The following is a 22,188-nucleotide window of genomic DNA, read 5'->3' as shown; positions in this document are numbered from 1 at the left end:
CTTTTGTCCATTTTCATTTACTTTGTGGTGGTAAAATAATGACGAAGGACATCACCCTTAATCTTAAAGTGGCAGTGTCCGCATTTAATGAACATTAATTGAAAATAAAAAAAAGCAATCATAAATTGTTACCTGTTATATGTTATGCTAAATAAGCACTCATTTCTTTGGATTCTGAATTACACTGATAAAAATGAAACCAGTTTGTACGTAGTCAGGCTCGGTGAAGAATCTCTTATCTAAATATTTGAGCTACGGATTCCTGAGAGTTTTGCCAGGAGAAAATGTTCTGTTTAGATGTCCGGTATGTGTAAAAGTTGGAGGCATCCTCCCCGTCGGAGTGTTATTGCAGCTTTAAAGGGTCCACAATGCCTTGCGGTGTCCCAGTTCTTCCAAGGCGATGTAGCTCTTTACCAGCAGGAGTAATGAAACAGGGAGAGGAGAGGCAGGAGAGAGAGGAGCGTTTTCCGCAGCTGAGCCCCAAGACCGCAGAGGACAAACACAAACTTTCAGGCAGCGGTCTGGAACGTCAGATCTCTGTTTTCATCTGGATTCATCCACGGCCTTCTTCTGTTTGTAAAACGTGATTTTTTTTCTCCCCCCCTCTCTCCTTCCTATTTTGTCGCATTTCCTTGGAAGTGATTTATTGGGCAATGGTGAAACGAGACACATTTTGCGGAATCCGCTCTTTTACCTGTGTTTTCTCCTCAAACTTCCCCTCGGAGAGGGAGAACTGAGCTGGATCTGCTTTGTATCTTGAAGGTAGGATATTTAGTGTGGGCTGATTGCTGCAGACTGCGGAAACATTTCCATAGTGGGATACTTCTGCTACTCTCTGATCCAACTACAGCCCGTTAACGCCATTAGAGGCTCATCCAGCCTTCACATAACTACAGTCAATACTCTTGCATTTTGTCTGTCCTTGTGTTTAGCGTTCAGCTCTAGTACAACTTAAGATCTTTATGTGTGATCTGATGGGATGCAGAGTTTTGTTCTCCTGGATTGTTGCTCAACAGGCCAAATGTTTTTGCAGAAGATTCTCCTAAAAAAGATTTTTCTCTTTTCCCCTACGGCTCGTTCTCAGTTCTTTCAGCCCATCTGGAAATGTTATGAACTTTTCCGTCTTTGAAAGTGACGGAGTCAGACAAAGAGCTAGTATGGTAAACACGATTATTTGCTTACTATTCACGTCCCTTTTTAGAACCAACAATTTCAATGTATTTTAACATATATTAGATCAATACAAATGTAGTACATAATTACAAGGGAAAATTATAGTTATTATTGTTATTATTTATTTTGGAAATGAATTTTATTTGCGTGCCTTTGTAACTGGACTTGACTGGACCGTCCTAATTCCTAAATATGCCATGATTCAATGCATTTTATTGGTTAGGTCTGTTGTGTGGCTGAGAAGTGAACATCAGCCCCAACCTCTAACAGTTTCCATCAAAAATAAATCAGTTTTCCCAAAACCATTGAGGGAAAGCCTCAGTGGGCCACAGCATGACGCTGCCACCAACATGTGTCACTGTGGTGATTTGGTGTTTGTTTTCAGTTCACTATTGAGCTGAGCTACCCCTACTCTTTCCCATCTTTAATTAGGACTTCTTGCGGTGTTATTTCAACAATGGCTTCCTTCTTGCTGTCTGCTTAATGCTCTCCTTGTCCTGCTTTAGACTGCTTCACAACTTTATCCCTTATTAATAACTGAAAATACAATTGTTTTAAGCATTGTGTTACATTATGAGTTATAAGGAAACAAGTAAAAAGAAAATACAGTTCCTCAACTAGCAAAAATGAATCTACATAACCCATTTGCAGAACTGTTAAAGAGTGCATACATGTTTTAATACAAACATAGAAATATAATGATGCAAATCAAGTTTACTCTTCGTTAGAATATCTTCTTCTTCTGGCCAAAATTGATCATTGTTCTTGTTGATTCTTGTACTTTAACAAAATGTACATTCTAATGTTTTGGTTTTTTTGCTGCACTATTTAGGGGTGTTAGAATAAAGGGTGATGAATGCAAATGAACACCACACTTTAGATTTCTATGTTTGTTTTTTATCTTAAGGTGTGTGAATAGTTTTTCAGTGTACTGTAGTTAATTCCATGTTGTAAGGTAAGGTAGGTAAGGTAATTTTATTTATATAGCACATTTTGAGCAACAAGGCGATACAAAGTCTTGTTTATCTTACTAATCTACAAATATATACACTGCAACAAAATTAGTCTGTGGTCAGATCAGATTTCAAGTTTTTTTTTTTCTTATTTTAGCGACAGCCGCTAAAAAGTACGGTAAATAAATGCATCCATCCCAGCTGCTCATCTCTGCCCATTTAGCTCTGTATACGCAGCGCAAAGAAGTCGGCTCCAGATGATGTTTTACAAACCTCAGTAACTTGTAAAAATTGGCCAGATGCCTCCCGCAACCCTGCTGTGTTGCTGCTGCTCCTCTGCCCCGCTGCATGAGCCTCCTGCCTGCCCCTGCTGCTCCCTCAAAGCTGCCTAGTGAGCAGTGAATATGGCAGGGGAACAAAGGCGGCATTATAGCTGGCTGAACGTGCCGTCCAGATGTTGGAGATCCTGCCAGGACTAACCTCCCAAAATGGGAAGGAGGGGGTACTTTAGCTCGTACTAGTTTAATATCAACCAGGCGGACGCAGAGAGAGGAGTTTGCAGCTCCAGGGTGGTGGGGTGTTGAAGAGCTCAGAGGAGCTGTGGGTGTTGTGTGTAGCGTGACTGGATGTGGGTTTAATCCCAAAACTCCCCAGTCTTTAAAGTAGAGCTAAATAGTTCTAAGCTAGTGCTGGGCCTTACTTATTCCCTTTAGTTTTTGTTTTTTTTTTTCTTCAGTGTAGCTTTGGTGCTGCAGATTGCTCAGTTGAAACACTTTTTGAAGTTTTTGGCAGAAAAAAAGCATGTTGCATGCAAGTCAGTTCTGCTGAATAATTTAGAAAAAGTTTTATTCAGTGTTTCATCTTTTAGTTTAGCAACTAACATAAATGAGCACTGCAAGTAAATACGAAAGGAATCTTTCACAATTATTCAAAATAAAGCGCTTGAAAGTAGAGACAGATTGCTGTCATTGCTCCCGAACATCAAGAATCTGTTGGCAGAAAGGAACCCATAACATTCTTATCTTGTTGTCATGGCCGGTTGCCTTCTGTCAGTGCAGGAATGTATCATCTGTTTGTTATCAGTTCCCACCCTCCAGAATCAAGGCCTTTCTCTAGTCTCTACTATGCTCTGTCTGTTTCATTGTACACACACTAAGCTGGCATAGTTGGCAGAGAGAAACGTCTTAACTGAAGTCACAACTGGAAGAATCTTAATGTTTAACTTCCACCATGTCAGAGTGTCAGACTGTTTTGATAAAGTCTTGTTTCTTTTGGCTCACATTTTGTCACAACCAAAACATTTAATCTATTTTATGTGCCTGATCAACACAGTACAAAGGAAAACAGAAATCCACAATAATGCATGCAGCACCTGCTTTTCTATGCAATTACAACTGCAAGTCTTTTCTGATATCTCTGTGATGACATTTTTTCTCATTTTTCTTTTCAAAATACATCAACATGGAAAATGTCACTGGAGACGGATTGGATTTAGGTTTGGCCTATTCTTACGTGCAAATATGCATTGACCCTAGACGTTTTTCTAATGTAAAGGTTTTCTTGACATTATATTTAGGTAAATCCACCTTCTCATGAACCCTGACCAAGTTCCCTGTCGCTACATAAGAAAAGCTTTCACACATGATGATGCTGCCACCACCTTGTTTCACTGTAGGGATGGCACATTCAGCGTGATGTTCAGTGTTTATATTTTTGCCTTGCATATCAATTTGCAAGTAGAGGCTCTTGTAATCAGAGTACATTCCTCCTTATGTTTGGTGTGTCTCATGCATGACATGAGACACACCGAACAGACTGTACACCGAACATCTTATGGCTTTCTTTCAACAATAACTTTGTTGATAAAGGCCAGATTTGTTCTGATATTTAATATCCTACCTGAGCTTTGTTAATCCTCTCCCTGCCTGGCCTGTACGCTCAGGTGAACAGTCGTGTCTTGGGAGGTTTTCAGTTGTGCCAAACTTCTTCAGTTGTGAGATGATGGATGGAACAACACTGTTAGATGTTCAAAGGTTGGAATATTGTTTTTAAAGCACAACTCTGATTTAAAATTCTCACTGATCTGTCTGCCGTGTTCTCTGGTGGTGATGCTGTTTGTTTGCTAATGTTCTCTAGCAAACCTGTGAAGTCTTTATAACATACTTAACAACGATGTTTAAACAGTGGTTTAATTACACACAGGTGGATTTTGTTTACGAATCTGGTGACTTTGGAATGTAATTAGTTGCACTGGGTTTTATTTGGGGGTGCCAGATTAAAGAGGTTTGAACTAGGGTCATTACCGTATTGTTTATTATTATAAAGGAAACAATTATTTGGATTATAATTCACGATGATTAAGATAAAACCTAATTGATGATGCTTGTGAACCAAAACAACTATTTGGAATTGTACTTTTGTTATTTGAGCTATCTTCTCTACTACTTCCACGAGACCTTCAAAATAAGCTACCCTTTAAAAAAGAGTAAGGTATTCTAATAATACATTGGCCCGCCTTCAGCTTTTAGTACATCAGGCTTTTGCTGTGGCATAACTGCGATAAGAATCTCCAGTGTCGTAACATGTTTTTCCATCCAGGGTTTATTTTTTCTAGTGTGATGGAAGAGTTGGTAACACACAATTTCATTTCTAGCACACCTCCAAATGTCTCTGTTGGTTTAAGCTGTGGACATTGTGGTGCCCAATCATTGTGTGAAAATGATAACTCATGTTCCTCTTGCACAATGCATCATCAGGGAAAAAGAAATACACTGATGGAATAACCTGGTTAGTATATTCAGCTGACCTCATTCTCCTCACCAATTCACAGTAGTGCCCTCAACGGCTTGTATGGTTGGCCTGTGCATAATTTTATGCACCTCTCTTCTTATCCTGAAATGCCAATCTCTGTGGAGGAAGGTAAATCTGGACTCATGAGACCAAATGATCTTCATTCGTTGCTTCATAGTTCAATCTTTAAGCTATTTGCCAAACTGAACCCTCTTTTTCCCACAATATCCTCGCTGATCAGTGGTTTTCTAAAGGCAATGCAGCAGTTTAGTGGCTATCCTTTCAGGTTCCCTCACAGTGAAATACTCTTCAACACAGCCCTGAGTTCTGCTATCATTTTTGTGACCAAATTTTTAAGTCATCGCCAATAACTAGAGTTCAAGTATTTTTTTTTTCCCCAACCACATTTCTTCTGCAAAGATGTTAGCTCCCTAATAATTTCACAACTTTTTTATGAAGGGTTGAACAGTTCTTAACCTATTTTTAGCAGCTTGAGCAATCTCCTTAATTGTTATCTTTGTTTGATCCATGCCTATAATTTAATCCTTCTGAAACAGATCAACATCTTTTCTTTGACGTAGTTGTTTAAGAATTCAGATGCTAATCCCTGCATCAGTTTGGTTTAAGCAACTTGCTGCCAGCTGAAATATAATGATCAATCAATAATTAACCAGTAGAAGGCTATGAACAATTTGATTTCTTAAATCCAGGTGACTTAGTCAGACAGTGATGGCTCAATAAAGTCTGTGGCTGTGGTGCAGTACTCATGAGAACCCCTAGAAAAAGCTCAAGGAGTGTGAAAACCTTTGCAGGACACTATACAATATTTGGTCTGAGATTTTAATCCCATAAATTAGACATATTTGTGTAGTCTCAGCACATGTTGGATATTTGGAAGAGCGGAAGAGCTTTCTGCCACCGGTGCCTAAACAATAAAACCGCCGTCTGGCTCTGATTGCTCGCAGAGATCCATTTCACAACAGAGCTGCTGCCAATTACAGCCCAGTAAAAATTGCTTGTAATTACATGTTGCTGTACTCGGTGCACAGTTTGACTTAAAGTTTGGTAACCAACAGAGAGGAGGGGTTCAGGCATTATTGTGATGTTGCTCAAGTCTGTGAGAAATATCCTTCTGTCTCTAATTAACAGCAATGTTGGGGACTTTTAGGAATCAGGAACCTTTTGTTCTGAATTAGTCTGACTGTACTACTTGGTGTTCATGTTAATTACAGGGAAGAATTTTCAACACTGAGTTGTACCGCTGTATTGTCCTCTGTTTTGGGTGAACAATGGTCAGTGAATGTGGACAGGAAGTGGAACAGAATGTATTTGTGAGGCAGCAAGTGTTAGAAGGCTGGTGGTTTCCTGTGAGATTGTTTTGCTCAAGGCTTTTTTATTCGATGTAATGAGTGAGTGCTCGTTTTGTTTTCGTCCAATACACAGACTCTCGGCAAACAGGATGCAAACACATTTCGGAAATCTGTGGTGTTTTCTGGTTCAGAATCAGAATATTTGTATTTCTAGAGTTTATTCCACTAAAAGAGCCACCCTTCCATTTATTTGTAACTCTGTATACCCATCCATCTGTCCTTCCCTCTTTCCATTAGTCCCTCCATTCATTTGTTGATGTCCATTATTCCCTTGACCCAATCAGCCGTCTCTTCGTCCATCTTGTTATCCATCTATACCTCCATTTATCTGTATGTCTAACCATCCACCCATCTATGTATCCACTCTATGGTATTTGTAGATTCAATATTTAAAGCCTGACCACTGTACAATATCTGCCATAAATACATAGTAAAGTTTTGTGTTTGTGCAAGAAAAAGGTGTAAAAAGGACCGAGATGTTTTGTGTAAGAACCAGAGCAAAGTCCTAACCTGCACAATGCAGGCAAGCTGTGACGCTAGACTGCTTGTAAATTCAGCAAATGCATTGTAGCGCTAAGTAACTAGACTTTTTCCCTTTTTGTGTGTGTAACTGAGGGTATATTAGTTGCGTTGATGCACCCACGGGAGCATATGGTAGAATGTTTAACCAGCAGCCAGCTGAAGCCTTTTCTCTGCCAGCTTGGTATGCTCCTGTAGGTCTGGAGAGTTGTCATCAGCAGCCGGGGAAGCAGGCTGCTTGGTGCTGCTCACACACTTTTCTTCTTAGTGAAGAATGCAGGTCCAAACATTATTACTCAACACTGGACTGTAACAAATGAGAACAGACACTCAAATCATCTGGATTTGAGGTTTTGCAGAAGTTTATCATCTCAGCTGGGCTGTAATAGAAATCCAAGAGCTCATCCGCCTCGTGGAATGCTTTTCTGGCAAAATGCAGACTGCACAAATCAGGAGGCGGGCATCCCCCCAGGCTCCGGCTCTGACGGGCCAACAGAATAGAGCTTGCAGAGCCCAGGATGGCACTGTGCCCTGCACCGCTGTGCTCGTATCATTAGTTGGGTTTTCTGTGCTAATGTCAAGAAATACAACATGAATGAAGGGAGCTCTGAGTCTGAGCTGCAGCTTTTTAATTTATGTAACTCAAAATGTAGTGTCTCTTTGGAAATGATTGCAACATTTTGTCATGCTGCAGCCACGGATATCAGTGTATATTTTATGATAAGTCAACCCAGAGTAGCAGAACGATTGTGAAGTGTAAGAACAATGATACGTAGCTATTTCAAGAATTACAAAATAAAGTTGAAAGTGTTACACACATCTTTCAGTCCTCTTCACTCTGATATCTCTAAATAAATACCTGTTCCTTCAGAACTGGATTTCAGAATAAAGTCCATCTGTGCGTAATTTTATCATTAGATTAAATCCAGCTCTACTACGAACGCCTTAGATATTTGTCAGAAAACATTAGTCAACTAACAGCATCATGGAGACCAAGAAATAGATCAGATGGGTCTGAAAGTTGTTGAGAAGGTTAGGGCAGGATTAGGTTATAAAACAATATTTTAAGATTTGGACATCTGACTGAGTGAGAACTGTGCAATCTGTCATCTTAAAATGGAAAAACTATGACAAATGCAAACCCACAAGCCATGACCGTCCACCTGAACTGACAGATTGGGCAAGAAAAACTGAGAAGCAGCCAATATGGTTTGAAGAAGCTGCAGAGATCCACAGGAGGAGGGAGATTCCTTTGAGAGGTAAACTGTTAGTCATATACTCCAAAAATCTGGCCTCTCAATGGGTAGAATCAGTTATTTTTGTAAAAAAAAATCCACAGGAAGTCCCAGTTGAACCATATGGAAGTAACAGCAAACATGCAGAGGATGGTGATCTGGTTAGATGACACCAAAACAGAACTTTTGGACCTATTTGTGACAGAAAATTAAGTCTGCACATCACCCTAAATGCACCAACAGAACTCACTCTTGAAACATGAGATGACAGCATCATGCTATGTGAATTCTTTTCCTCCAGAGGGGCAAGAAAACCAGTCAGAGCTTATGGGAACAATGGATGTAGTGAGATACACTCACACCTAAAATGAAATGGTTAAGATTGCAAAAAATATACATGCATTAGGATGGCCTAGTCAAAGTCCAGACCTAAATTCAACTGAGAATCTGTGGAAGCAAAGGAAAGTTATTCAGAGGTACTAATTATGTTGGTGTATCACCTAAAATCCCGATATATTATTTTTAAAAACCTCAAGCAGTTGTGTTTTTTCACTTTTAGTATTTCCATACCCTCCCCATCAGCTGAGCTGTAGTGCCCTCTTTACTTCAGGTCCAGTACTATTACTGATTTTGAAATTGCTTTTAAAAAAGGGGGGGAAAAAAGGTTTGATTCATAGAACATAAAGATTTCCCTGTTTGCTTGACTGCGAGTGTTTTCCAGCTCCTTCTCATCCTTCAGTGCTTCAGTGCCATTTAAGGGCCGTCTGAAAAGAAGGACAAAAGCCCTTTCTGACCAGCTGTGTGTGTGTGTGCCAAGAATAGAGCGTGCAGGCGACACTCTAGGACCTGCAAATACGAAGCAGAGTTTTGATGTTTTTGTACAAAAATGAGATTCTCTGAACAGAAACACATTTTTATTTTAATTTTTCAAACAATCACGCAAGCAGTTTTCATTCCTGGAGACTTTTTTTTAGATGCATTTTCAATGTTTCTCAAAAAGTAGCCTTCAGCTAATTAGTCCAACTCCAGTTGTTTGTCCTTCTCTGCTGCCCTGAAGGGCTGCATGAGGTTTGGAATACATGCAAAAAAGCAGTTGGCTGGGGTAAGGACAGACTGACTGGAGTGAATGACTTTGTGAATGTGGACAAGGAATACCTGAGCTGGGGGAGGTGTAATTGGGAGGGCTGGTGGACAAAGGGTCCTTTTCACACAGCTGTGTAGGTTAGATTCATAGAAAGGGATACAGATGGGCCGTTCATTCTGACCCGACTTACTGTCCTTGAAGAGCATGTTGAAGAATTCCTGTCAGCAATTATCCACATCTTGATACCTGCTTTGTGAATCCATGAAGAACAATTTAAAAAGCAATGATTATGTTAAAATATTCTTTTTTAAAATTTTGGTCATGATTTTCTTTTTAGACCCTTCCCATATTTTAATCCCTGTCACATCTTGTCCTTTCTGAAATAATGTTTCTGTCATCCCTGCCTCAATCTAATACCCAGTACAAAAGCAGGAACTGGCCTTGGGAATGTCTGCTGGCAGATTCTTCCTGCACCCCCAACAGTCATGTACCTATTCATAGAGAGGAACAAAACAACACTGTTAAGGCCAGGTGGCCAGGCATGCCTGGAGTCCATTCTCTGCTTGGACACTCTTACATGTTATAATTTTCTCCTGTTGTGTTCTTTGTGGATGTAAAACTTTTGCTGCTATACTACAAACGGGTGGCTCAGTCACAAGCTCTGTAACTTTGGCCGTACGACTGCATCGTGACTAACCGCTTCCTGTTTTCCCCTTTGTTTCCTACACAGTACATTAGAAAGAGGGATTTCCTGCGAACTGCCATCATTCCAGCCTTGAATAATGGGGGCCACACACCATAACGGCCCCGCTCACTTCTGACCCCAAAATGGAGCTGAAGGTCTGGGTGGATGGCGTCCAGAGGGTTGTGTGCGGGGTCACAGAAGCAACCACCTGCCAGGAAGTGGTGATTGCTCTGGCCCAGGCTATAGGTAAATATTCCTGTTTTTACAAAAAGCTCACCAGGGGTATAATCTATCCCTTAGCCTTAGAAGGAGGTTTGGTTTCTCCCCCCCTGCCCCCCATACCTATTTACATACCATAGTTACTTAGAGGTTTTTTTATTTAAAATGATACATTATCTTGAGATAATTGCGTTAAAAGGACACTTTCAGCCATGTTATTCGTCAGCTTACAAATACATTGTGCTGATCTTTTTGACCCACAAATTTAATCAATCTGCATTATTGTTTAAGAAAAGCTATCAAGTTCAGAAAAACCTTGACACTGACAGTCGAGTGTGTGAGTTGTGCACACTCACACAACTCGTGTGCGATTGTGCTTCTTTGCATTGATAAATATTCTCCAATAATCATAGTAAGTTTCTCTAAAATGCCAAACTGTCGCTTTTAGACAGAGAAAGAGGTCCTGATGACGTAAGCAACTGTCATCTCTCAAGCCTTCATTTTAGGCTCCTGCTGGGAAATGGTGGGCCATAATCAGGGGCTATATTGGTGCTTTCTTGGCTTTACGCACCCCGCTTTTCCATATGGCTGCTGCAAAAATGGGGGCACTTGAGCAGAATGTATTGACATCACTTCCCACTAAGCGCAGGAGGACGAAGGAAAGTCTGACTCATCCCCTTTGTATCCTGCCAAACTATGAAAGCAGCACTTCTCTCTGAGCCCCCTGCTCTGCCTTTCAATGTTCCCCACACATACACCACTCTAACGGATCAAACGCAAATAATGATTTTGCACTTTGACGTTTATTGAGCGTTTCTGTGTATGCACTTTTGTAGGCTTTTATTGTCAAACGTGAAAGAAATCTATGTTATAATCAATGACCCAAATGGGAAAAGCTGTTGAAGTGCTGAAACTGCAGAAAACCTTTTACTCTACAGATTTATATTTGTTTAATTTTCTATTGAATGCAACACTTTTAAAAAGTATTCGTACCCCATTAAACCACAAACTTCAACATATGTCATGTATTCTTCACTTAGAGCACAGAAGTTGATGCATCGCTTTCAAAATAAAATTTACAAGTAAAATTTGCAAAGCTTTATTTCAGATTGGATGAGGGTTTGTAAAAAGCAACTTTATTGCAGATTTTATTTGAATTAGATCCTAAATCAGATTAATGTGTTTTAACACATTAATGTGCTGTGATATTGAGCATTCAATTGTTACTCTGGCGTGTTTTATGAGAGTATTTTATTACTCAACATTCAGTGAGTATGTATCAAATATCTCCTGCAACAACAAAGCAAAAATCCCTGATACTGTAGATTTAAAATTGTACGGTTGTAGTTGTACTATCACTTTTAGCACCACAAATGTCAAAACAGCGACCAGTTCTGCCATTTTGGATGTCGCCATTATGATGCAGAGGTACAGGTCGCTGACGTAACCCGTACAGCCCCAATTCTCCTATTTTTGCACATTTTCAACCTTATGTACACGTCGACTGAATACGCACTTCATAGAGAGGCGTAGGATGTAGTGCAAGTATTGGGACGGGGCTCCTTTCAACCGATTCTTCCACCTGACATGTGGATCCATGCAGTGGATCTATGACTTCTTCTCAGTGGCGTGCCGTGGGGTTTCAGTCAGGGCCGTCAATAGACGTCTGCTATACCTGAACAATACTCACGTTTTGTAGGACAACGCAAGAACTGTGCACTACACCAAACCACAGGCATCCAATAATATGTAAATAAATAAAAATATGCCAAGTAAAGCAACAATGCAGCCCAACAATGCATATGTCAAGCAATATATCTAGAGTTTCTTCTGACTCTTGCTCTCCTTATCCAGTCTGTTGGCTTAGAACACCCATGTGTTGTTAGGATTGCTGTTGTGCTGTATTTTCTCTACTTACAAATGAATGATGAGCAAAGCTGTGTACAATTTTTAGGTTTAGAATATTGTTTCAAAACTTAACTCTGCTTTAAACTTCTCTATGACTTTATCCCTGACATGATGGCTGTATTCTCTGGTCATTATGATTCTGTTTGTTTTCTATCAACTCTCTGAAGTCTTCACACAGCAGCTGTATGTGTGATGGGATTTAAAATAAAACATCTTGTGAAATATTTTTGAAGACAATAAATCATTTCCCTTCTAATTCTCAGTTATGTTGCATGTTCAGTGTACACCACCCCTCCTATTTTTTATTGTATTTTTTTCTGTTCATGCGTGTTTACTTGAGAGGAGTGGAGGGGGGAGAAACTTCTCAGTTATGTTGGACACATAAAACTCTCCAAGTTCTGCTTTTTGCCTCTGGTTTCTTTAAATGTGGTTTTAATTTTTTGCTCATTTTGTTTAAGAGACACAAGCACAAAAAATACTGGGTGAGAATTTAAATCTCAGCTTTTTTGCAACAGAAGTGCTTCTAAAAAGCAGTTTGTTTCTGAGTGAAAATCCTTCTTCTTTAATATGTTTGTTTTGAAGTTATTCTCTCCATTTTCATCAAGACAGTTTTTATCATTCCTGTTCAGGTTTGTGTTCAATGCATTGTGATGTCATCTCTAACAGTGCGTTATTTTAATGTGCTTCTTGTTTTCAGGTCGCACTGGGAGGTACACTTTAGTTGAGAAATGGCGGGACACAGAGCGCCACTTGGCCCCTCATGAGAGCCCAGTGGCCTCTCTGAACACCTGGGGTCAGTACGCTGGCGACGTTCAGCTAATACTTCATCGCACGGGCCCCTCGCTCACCGAACGCCCCCCGTCAGAAGGCCCCCCACTTAGGGGTCCTGAACGCGGCCTCCATCGTCAGAGCCTACCTCCTCTTGCAAAGCTCCGTCACCCCAACGATGGCTCTCTTCACCGCCGTGAACCGCGCCGGAAGTCTCTGACCTTCACCGGTGCGCCTCGAAGCCTGAGGGAGATCCTGAGCGGAAGCCGGATCGGGGATGCCGAGGGGAAGCGGAGGCTCCTTCTGGGAAACGGGGGGATTCACCACCATGCGGGGCCGGCCTTTGGCACGGCTCCCCCAGGCCTGTGGACCTGTCGCATGGAAGATTTGGTCAGACTGGTCAGTCTGCAAAGAGAGACTCTGACCGTGCTGGAGAAGAAGCTGGAGGCGTACGAGGCCGAGCTCCAGGACTGGTCCGAGGGCCGAGGGGGGCGAGGGGCTGGGTGCGCTGCAGATCTGGGTAGAGGTGGAGGGCTGTTGGAGGAGATCCTGAGGCTTGAGAAGCACCTTAGGAAGAATGAGGTGGAAATGGAAGAGGAAGAGTTTTGGGCCACTGAGCTGCAGATTGAGATAGAGAGCGAGAGGCAGCTGGAGGAAAGACTGCAGGAGCTGCGCGGACGACTGCAGGGCTGCGAGATGGAAATTAAAGAAAAGCTCACAATGTTAAAGGTATGTTATCTATTGAGAGATTTTCTCTGTAAATTCGAAGAAAATAGATTGTGGTCTAAGAGTAGATGTGGGTTTGGTTTTATTTTCTGCATTGCCGTGTCTTTTGCTTGTCAGGGGGTAGAAGCAGGTCTTGAGGAGGAGAAGCTGCAGAGAGAGCGCCAGGAGACCCAATGGGTCAGTGAAGCTGAGGCGCGAGCTCAGGTCCTCCGGGTCAAGGCGGAGTTGAAGGCCCAAGAGAGACAGGCCATCCAGCTGGAGAGCAGCTGCAGGGCTGTGGACAGATCACTTGGACAAAGCAGTAAGAAACTACAGGTGAGTTTTTCTAATTCAGTAACCAGATAGTTAGTGTTTTTTTCTTCTTTTTTTTTAAATGCTGCTAAATGTTCACTTGTATCATCCATCCTTTTGTCCCTCTCTCTCTCTATTAATCATTCCTTTGCTTCATAACATGAAATGCATCTTTACCAGTGAAAACTAAAAGCATAAAACCTAATTAATTAACACATTTCTACATTTAAAATTAGCATTTAGCCCCCTCCAGTGCGACACATGCTGCAATAGTCCAGAAATCTTGCAGGTCTCCAGTAAGTCACACTGCGAGAGCTCAAGAATATAAAAACTTGAGAGCAGCTTTAGAGCAGCAGAATCATTCCGGAAAGGTCCGACAGAGATAACAGCTCAACAGAGAAGAGAAATCAAGTTACTGGTTTTATTGCTTTCATTATCAGAGCTGGACTCCAAGAAGAGAGAGATGAGGTGAGACAGTCCCAGCTGTGAAATTACTCAGGACTTCGATAAACAGGACCACAATGAGACGCCTGTTGGAAGGTTGCCACTCCAAATGGCTACAGAATATTCTAGTTATCTGCTCCTTATTTAAGGGTTGTAAATAATCTTTAATTTATTTATCTCATTTCAAGTTCTTGAAGCCTTCAAAAAGTTTTTCTTGAGTGCCATCTTGCAACATTTTAAATTTGTGCACCCTTTTGCTGCTTTCATAGATGTTTTTATTTATTTTCAGTTTAATTAGTTTCATCTTGGAAAATGGACATTTAGACAGATTAGGCTTAAACAGATTTCAATTTTGGCAGCTTTATGTAGAAAACTTAAATGGCCAGAGCCAAAAAAACACAAAGTTTTCTTTTTGTTTTTTTTATTTACCCAAGTTGCTAAGTTGATGCTCCAAAAATTTTCTTCAAGCTAGAAAAAACCTCTGCACCACTGCTGCTGTGTTTTGTTTCTGTGCTCTGACCACTCTAACCCCTGATGGCTCACACTGAGCCAGGTTCTTTTCCACTGTTGAAACTTGCTTGCTTTGAAGGAGGGATTGCTGGAAAACCAACAACTTGATGCAATCAGCTTAAAGAGAATTGAAATCTCTGGTACTTGAGCTAATAAAATATGCTTTTGGTAATTAAATTCCACTATTGAACAATAAATGCGCTATAAACATTCTGCGAAAATCATTCAAAATCAGTAACACGGATATTGAGCTTGTAGTTATGGGTTGAAGTGTCAGATTGAAATTGTCTTTGGTTCTCTGCAGTGTGAGTTGTCATTTTCCTTGCTGCTGTTTCAGGACATGCAGCAGGAGCTGGAGCAGCTGACCAAGGAGCTGCGGCAGGTGAACCTGCAGCAGTTCATCCAGCAGACTGGAACCAAGGTCACAGTGCTGCCCGCTGAACCAACGGAGGAGGACTGTGCAAACAGCAGCTCTGGTTCAGGTAATGAAACGTGTCTTCAGTGTTACTTAAAACCTTTTCCAGGAAACTATGAAATGTTCAATGACATGAACTGACAGTACAGTGTGATCTGACCTGATGCAATTCGTTTTAGAATAACGGTGCTCTTTGATTTAAAAAGACATCATGTCTGTTGCATGTAAAAAAGACGACAAAGTTCAGTGGGAGTGTTGGAAAATCATTTCGTCCGTCAAGGTGCACTTTGTTCTGTGAACGCAGTTCTTGACAACCTGCTGAGAGAAAATGACTCAGTTCTGTCTTGCATCTCTGTGCGTCAGTATGTGAAAGGAGAAAATAGCTGTAAAGAAAAGTACATGCAGTACGGCTCTTTGTTGCTGTGTAAGTGGTGGTTCTGAAAGGCTGCAGCAGCTCTGCCGTCTTGTAAATTACCAGCAGAGAGCAGATGCTCCTCAGGAGAGCGATGCACCATGAGAGGGAAGCGAAGGTTTGTTCTTAAAAATCATACAATGACTCTGTAATTTGTGAAACTTTTTCTTTTATGTCTGAGCTGAAGAAAAACACACTTTCTTGGCAGAAAAGAAATCTAAAATGTGCTTTTAAAAGGTTTGTGCAAGGAGGAAGATCGGCCCTGGTAGAAACAGATGTTGAGGTTTTTTTAGGGCCCCCTGCTGGTTTGTTAAACCTAATGTTGCATGTTCCACACAGGCCAGATTGACTAATGTACTAATTATACACATTCTGCATAAAACTTTCTGAGCTAACTCAACAGTTTCTGCTGCTTCCATCTGAGCTGAGAAAAAGAGTCTGTGAATTGAACCAATCATGTTATTCTCATTCTGTTATAAGCTCATTTTTGTTTATTTTTATAGATCAGAAAGGCTGAATAAAATCACAGCTGAAATTAAATATAAAGAAGTAGATGTTATAGTCGTTAATGTGACCGTCCTGGGATTGATCGCCTACCTTGAGACCTTTGCTGCAAATCTTCTCATCCCTTCCCTCTGACCATTTCCTGTATTGTACCGGTCAATAAAGGCCACTAATGTCAAACAAATCTTTAAAATGAGAAAAACTATATATTAATTATCTACTCACCAGTTAACAGTAAACTGTCTACATATGATCGGGCTTGACCAATATAAGAGGAAAGTGATTCCTCTTATATTGTGGTGTGGTGGATACCTGGACCATAAACAAGGCTTGATGCCTCATTAAATCCTCGGCTGGCTTTTGTGAGCAATAAGGCCTCAGTACTGTATATACAAATGCACTGAGTTAAGCTTTTTATTTCTAAGCACACCTTGGATCGTTACTGTGTTCCTTACATGCGCTTGACTTATACACAGACATGTTAAAGGCAATTATGAAGATAGCACTTTTATTGTACACATTTTTTGAGGTGAATTCATTATATTGAATATAATGCACTGTTTTTTTAAATGGGCAAAAATGTAAATAGGTTTATAGATTTACAAATATATTACCCATTACTTTTTTGGATGCCTTTAAATCTAAACTGTTAAAATAATCTGGACCGGGATGATTTTTCCTTCTAGTTTTTCTGCTACTTCTGTAAAACTATTGCTGTGGGATTCTACATGACACGCCCACTGTTATGGGTTCCATTATGTAAATTAATAAGTGCTTGATTATCCTCTAATAACCTTGCATAGAAGAGTGAGCATGATGAATTTTCTTTGTGTCATAAAATTGACTCCACTCCTTTTGCAAAGCTCAGCCTTGCCCCCTGGTGGCTCCAAAGAAGGAGTGCATAACATCATGTTTGTTTTAAATTTTCTTTCTTCAAAATTTCTGACAAATTTATAAGACATTGACAGAAATTACTGTCTTTTATATGTACACTGCTCAAAAAAACAAAGGGAACACTCACATAACACATCCTAGATCTGAATGAAAGAAATATTCTCATTGAATACTTTGTTCTGTACAAAGTTCCATTTGCACAACAGCAGATGAAATTGATTGTCAATCAGTGTTGCTTCCTAAGTGGACAGTTTGATTTCACAGAAGTTTGATGTACTTGGAGTTATATTGTGTTGTTTAAGTGTTCCCTTTATTTTTTTGAGCAGTATATTTTAAAGGAAACTGTATTAGAAATAATAGGCGGTTAAAAAACAAACTAGTCAAATTGTCAACCTTATGATTGTCAAGTGGAATATTTGTCATTTTATGAGTTCTCTAATGCATTTCCTTGTGTCTTAGTGTGAAAGTTTGCTAAATTTTGACGTGAACCATCTCAATGCTGAAGAAGAAAACGCTGCTCAATTAAAAGCTGAAGTGCAGTCTTATTTTCTCTGTTGCTTGTTTCCTGGTCAGATTTGGCGGTGCTGACTGGCTCGCTGAAGCGTCCTGTGTCCACCCAGCCTTTGTCCAGCCACCTCCGCATCCTCGCCAACCCTCTTAGCTCTGGCCTGAACCCAGAGGGGATCTACGTTTGACCCTAAGCAGGACATCTCTCAAGACTATGCATTCTTTGTTTTTAATCCTATAGTGTGAAGTGTAAAGATACGGTAAACATACAATCTCTGAATGGAAATAATCGAGCGCTTAGTGGAAGAAAACACCAATTGGCAGGTATGGTCAGGAAAAAAACCACTGCACCCTACTGACTGGTGTATCCATGTTTTCCATTTCTCTCTGAAACATCTGGCTGTTGTGGACCTTCTCCATCAGCATATCCACTTATTGTACTTTCACTTTACTACCTGCTGAATGATTTATATTCATCTTTTTGCCTTTTAGAAAGCGACCATGAGAATCTTCGTATATGTACGTTTCTCTCTCCAGCAAAATGTCTGGTTCTTATTGAAGTGAAGGATCCACTTGTTTGTAGTAGAGCTGTGAACAATCCCTCCCTGTGCTCTGTTGGTTCAAGTTAAAACTATGCACAAATGGTTCATATTTTTGTTACTGAATGTTCCTGTGTGTACTTACCAAAATGAAGGCTTACTGTAGATGTTTGTACTCTTTAGCTTTATTCAGTGAGTGCATTTTATTCTGAAGTTGTGCATTCCTGCAGTAATGGCTGCATATTAAACCAGTGTTAATTCTCCTTTTTAGCTGTATTTTTTTGTTGTTCAACGACAACAACGAATACATATATATATAAATATATATATAAATATATATATAAATATATATATATATATATATATATATATATATATATATATATTCTGAATGTATTTTATGCTTGTTTATCTTATAGATTGTGTGTGGCCAAAGATTGAGCTTGTTGCATGATTGTGCTGGCGGCCATCTTTGAATGTGCAGAGAGTTCTCAAAGCCAATTGGTCGACCTGGCAGTGGTAGTCATAAAATGGACAGTTGCAGCTGCGACATGAAGTAAGAGTGTGAGTATGTAATTAAAATGGCTTGTGTGCATTTGTCTGCATGCGCGCACACGTAGTGTGGAATTTCGAAGGTTTGAAGCACTTGTTAAATCATGAAAAATGAATGTTTGTCTGCATATATGACAGCGATTCAAGAAATTTGCCTATGTGTGAGTGCAGAAAAGCCAAGTTATGAAGCTTCACTTAGGTTGTAGTTAAGCTGCTAAACACATCAAAGTGCCTTATCCTCATATTGTTAATGGTGTTTTCCAGATACAGCATAGAGGAGGTGTTATGGAGGGTGTTGTTGGAAAAATCATTAGTTGAGATCAAGACAACTGTAGAATTCAGTGCTGGTATGCAATGTGAGCAAAAGAAGCTACAACCTTTCTTTCAGTGTTTTGTAGTGTTTTGTAGGAATGTCAAACTAAACCAGAAAGATCTGTACTTTGTCACTGTATTGTTACCGTAATACTACATGCAACAGTTACATTTCTAATCGTTTTTCCTTTGTTTTGTTTTTTTACTTGCAACACGTGTACTGTAATTTGGATCAGAACTTTCACATTGTTGTGGTCACTGTTTACAACTTCATATCTTCTTGAGCTCTAATAAGATGTCAACTTTAAATAACTTTTGTTTCATTTTTCTTGCCTTAATCTACTGCAGATTGTGGCCAGTTGTGTATGGCTGTAACAGATTGCAGATATGATATGGATTGCATGGTTCAATAAACCATCTGAATAAAATAATGCTGTGTGACTGGTGTTTGCTGGAACTAGCTATGACTGAGGACATAAGAAACAATGATCCGACCACAGACTCCACACAGTCATTAATTAAACTAGAATTCCAATAGGGGAAAAGCTACTTTTTCTTTTCAAATTTAAGAAGGAAAGTAGCACTATAGTGACAGATATAGTGACCAAACTTCTTCTGAAGTGGATCTACTTCTGACCAAGTGGATCTAGGAAAGGTTATGGGGACTTTTCCAAACAAATGTATAGCATTGTACAGAGGGGGAAAATATTCTCAAGTGAAATCCATTTATCATACCAGGTGATATGGTGATAGACAATATAATGCTCATAGAAATTAACTAAAAACACATCTTAAGATTTATAAGCCTTATATAGTATGCTAAATTGTCATTGGGAAAGACACTGAAAAAGGACAACTTGTTTGAAGAAGTTGAGGGAGAAAGTTCATTCTTTCTTAAAAAGAACATTAGAGTCAGACTGAAGTTTGAAAAGTTGCATCTGAATGAGCCTCAATACTTTTTGAATAATGCCCTTTAAGTTGTTCAGGCCACAGTGGAGAGGTTTTTACCCCAATACACAGAACCATCTTGGCTGGAACTAAGCAACATATCGGCACAAATACTTCATACTTCAGTCTACTTCACAAAGACTGTCAGGTTTGGTGGTGGCAGGATGATGATTTTCACGGGTTAAAGTCTAGACCTCAGACTGAAATGCTATAAAAACACTCTACAAGAACAAACAATTAGCTCTACCTCAATAACTAATGTGTGATTGGTCAGAAACCTGAAGTGGGTGTGGTTATCACACTACTGAGGTACGTCAATGTTTTGCTGTAAAAAGTGGTTCTTTGAGCTTTTTACAAAGTTATGCATGAACTTCAATTTTCATGCATAACTTTCCCTATTTTCATTTAATTATTTTAGAAAAAGAAGAACAACAGTATGGAAGCTATTGTCTGTTTGAATTATTTTAGAAACTGGTAGACACCAGACCAAAGGCCTGAGAACTGAGGGGATCTACTTTTTTTCTTCTCACTAATCCACTGATCGACCAGAGCAACAGTTCAAGCTTTAGACCAGCAGAGGGAGACATTTCCACAGGAATAATAGTTTGAACCAAAAAGAGGCTATCCAAAATAAATGGCTAAAGTTTTGATAATTGTAAGAGACATATTTATCTAATAGTAATACAAGTAAATAAAAAGCTCAAAAGTATAATATATAACAATGGAAATAATCAGAAATCTCATCTATTGGTAACAGCACCATACATTAGTGTTTTGTTGTAAATAGCAGCTTGTTTTGCCTGAGTTACAACTGATGAGTCCTTTCTGTTTTTCCTGTTATTCATCTGGACTGAGCAGCACCAACTCTAAGGTTGTCATTAAACTTTCTCACCTGAGCTGATTCTAAGACAAGTAGCTATTCTAAGATATGAATGACTGTTTCCTTATTTGCATCATTTGAACTGTTAAACTATAACAATGTGACAATGTTTGTGGGATTTTAGTGAGAAGTGTGGGGTGGAGAATGAAAATAAACTTTTGGCAATCATGACGGATTTTACTAAAAAAAAGCCTTAGGCAATAAGCTTGAAATTTTAAAATGTTCTGTATTAATTATGTCTGACTTATTTGGGAAAAATAAGTCCCAAATAAGATGAGAAATGGGTTCAAGTAAGCGCTCAAAATGTTAGAGAACAAAAGAATGGTCTTGATCTTGCTTGAAGTTTCTGACAAGCTGGGAGGAGGCCTCCTGTTTTTCCATCAGACTGCACAGACTGACTGTGTTTTTTCTTCATCAGCCTTTCATCACATGATTTTTGTTTAAAGCTTTGGTTTACTGTACATTCTTCTGCTGGGGAGGTGATTGTTCAAACCCAGTCTGTCTGCTGAACTTTCATTATTATCCTTGGTTTTGGACAGATTAACGACACAGAACATAAAACTGCTCAGTGTTCATTGGTATAACCTTGTTTTACCTGTAAGACCATGAAGAGTTCGAGGACAAGAAAAAGATGACCTTGGTAAAGTTTCATTTTTGATATTTATTTTACAACTCATCAGCAATAATTTAGAACAGCATACGTGTAAAGCGCCAAAGAAAAGTGCAACAGTTGCTCAGGGAAATCTTTAAAAAAAGAAGAAGAAATCTAGAGACTTGTACAACATTGACAAAACATGTATACTTAATGGTATATTGCAAGACTATGTACAACAAATACACATGCCACTTGTAAAGTTAAGAGCTTTGAGGCAAAAACAACTAAGCAAAAACCTACAAACGCATTGAAATGTTTGTGAAGCACAATGAGGTTTGTGCCTCTTCAGTCACATGTGAAACCTTTTTTTTAAAAAAACAGAACAATATTACACTTGCAGGAATTGGTAAAAAATAGAAAAGAGGAGCTGAAAAAGTTCTTAACATGGCAATGACCACAGTTTTTCTCCCAGATTCACATGATTGCCTGAAGCGTAGAGCAGGTTTTCCAAATTTCATTTTCCCATGAAATAGCTTGAAATAGAAACTGGGAAAAATAATCAGCCAGCACTTTACAGCATGAAATGAATACAAACTAACCTGGATCTTTTTGAAAGAGAAGCCTAAACACAACAAAGAACTACAGTGATCGACTTTCTGAATGATAAGGTGACTGAAGGGATTAAAAGCTGAAAAAAGTGCACTTAACGTCTCATCCTACATGGAATATTGGGAAAATACAGGTACATTCAATATCAAAGATCTATAAGGTGCTATCCTACAATGTTTCCTGGAGGTACAGGAGGTTACTACAATATTCTGGTCAAGAATACCCTTGAGAGTCTCATGTTTCAATTATTCTGACAGATTTGTGAACTTTTTTTCCAACAGCACTGGCATTCAAAAGAAACATTTAAGATGAGGTTCAATCGGGCTCATCTTGCTGCCCTGTTCCC

At 39.5% G+C, this 22,188-nt stretch overlaps 1 protein-coding gene across 2 annotated transcripts; it reads left to right on the top strand.

Moving 5' to 3' along the window:
* Nucleotides 1–367: 367 nt before the first annotated feature.
* rassf8a (Ras association domain family member 8a) lies at nucleotides 368–18,248 on the top strand. 2 transcript variants are annotated; one of them, XM_028037733.1, is made up of 6 exons: nucleotides 368–762; nucleotides 9,855–10,055; nucleotides 12,634–13,433; nucleotides 13,548–13,745; nucleotides 15,013–15,157; nucleotides 17,474–18,248. In XM_028037733.1, exons 2-6 carry the CDS (start codon nucleotides 9,953–9,955, stop codon nucleotides 17,593–17,595), a joined length of 1,368 nt encoding a protein of 455 aa, XP_027893534.1. In that variant the 5' UTR covers nucleotides 368–762; nucleotides 9,855–9,952; the 3' UTR covers nucleotides 17,596–18,248. The 2 variants fall into 2 exon arrangements, with proteins under 2 accessions (XP_027893534.1, XP_027893543.1); XM_028037742.1 differs by lacking the exon at nucleotides 368–762 and adding an exon at nucleotides 835–1,160.
* Nucleotides 18,249–22,188: the final 3,940 nt, after the last annotated feature.

Source organism: Xiphophorus couchianus, chromosome 2, assembly GCF_001444195.1.
Source record: "Xiphophorus couchianus chromosome 2, X_couchianus-1.0, whole genome shotgun sequence".
Classification (NCBI taxonomy): Eukaryota; Metazoa; Chordata; class Actinopteri; order Cyprinodontiformes; family Poeciliidae; genus Xiphophorus; species Xiphophorus couchianus.
Note: the sequence above shows the minus strand (reverse complement) of the source record. Positions and strands in the feature narration are given on the sequence as shown.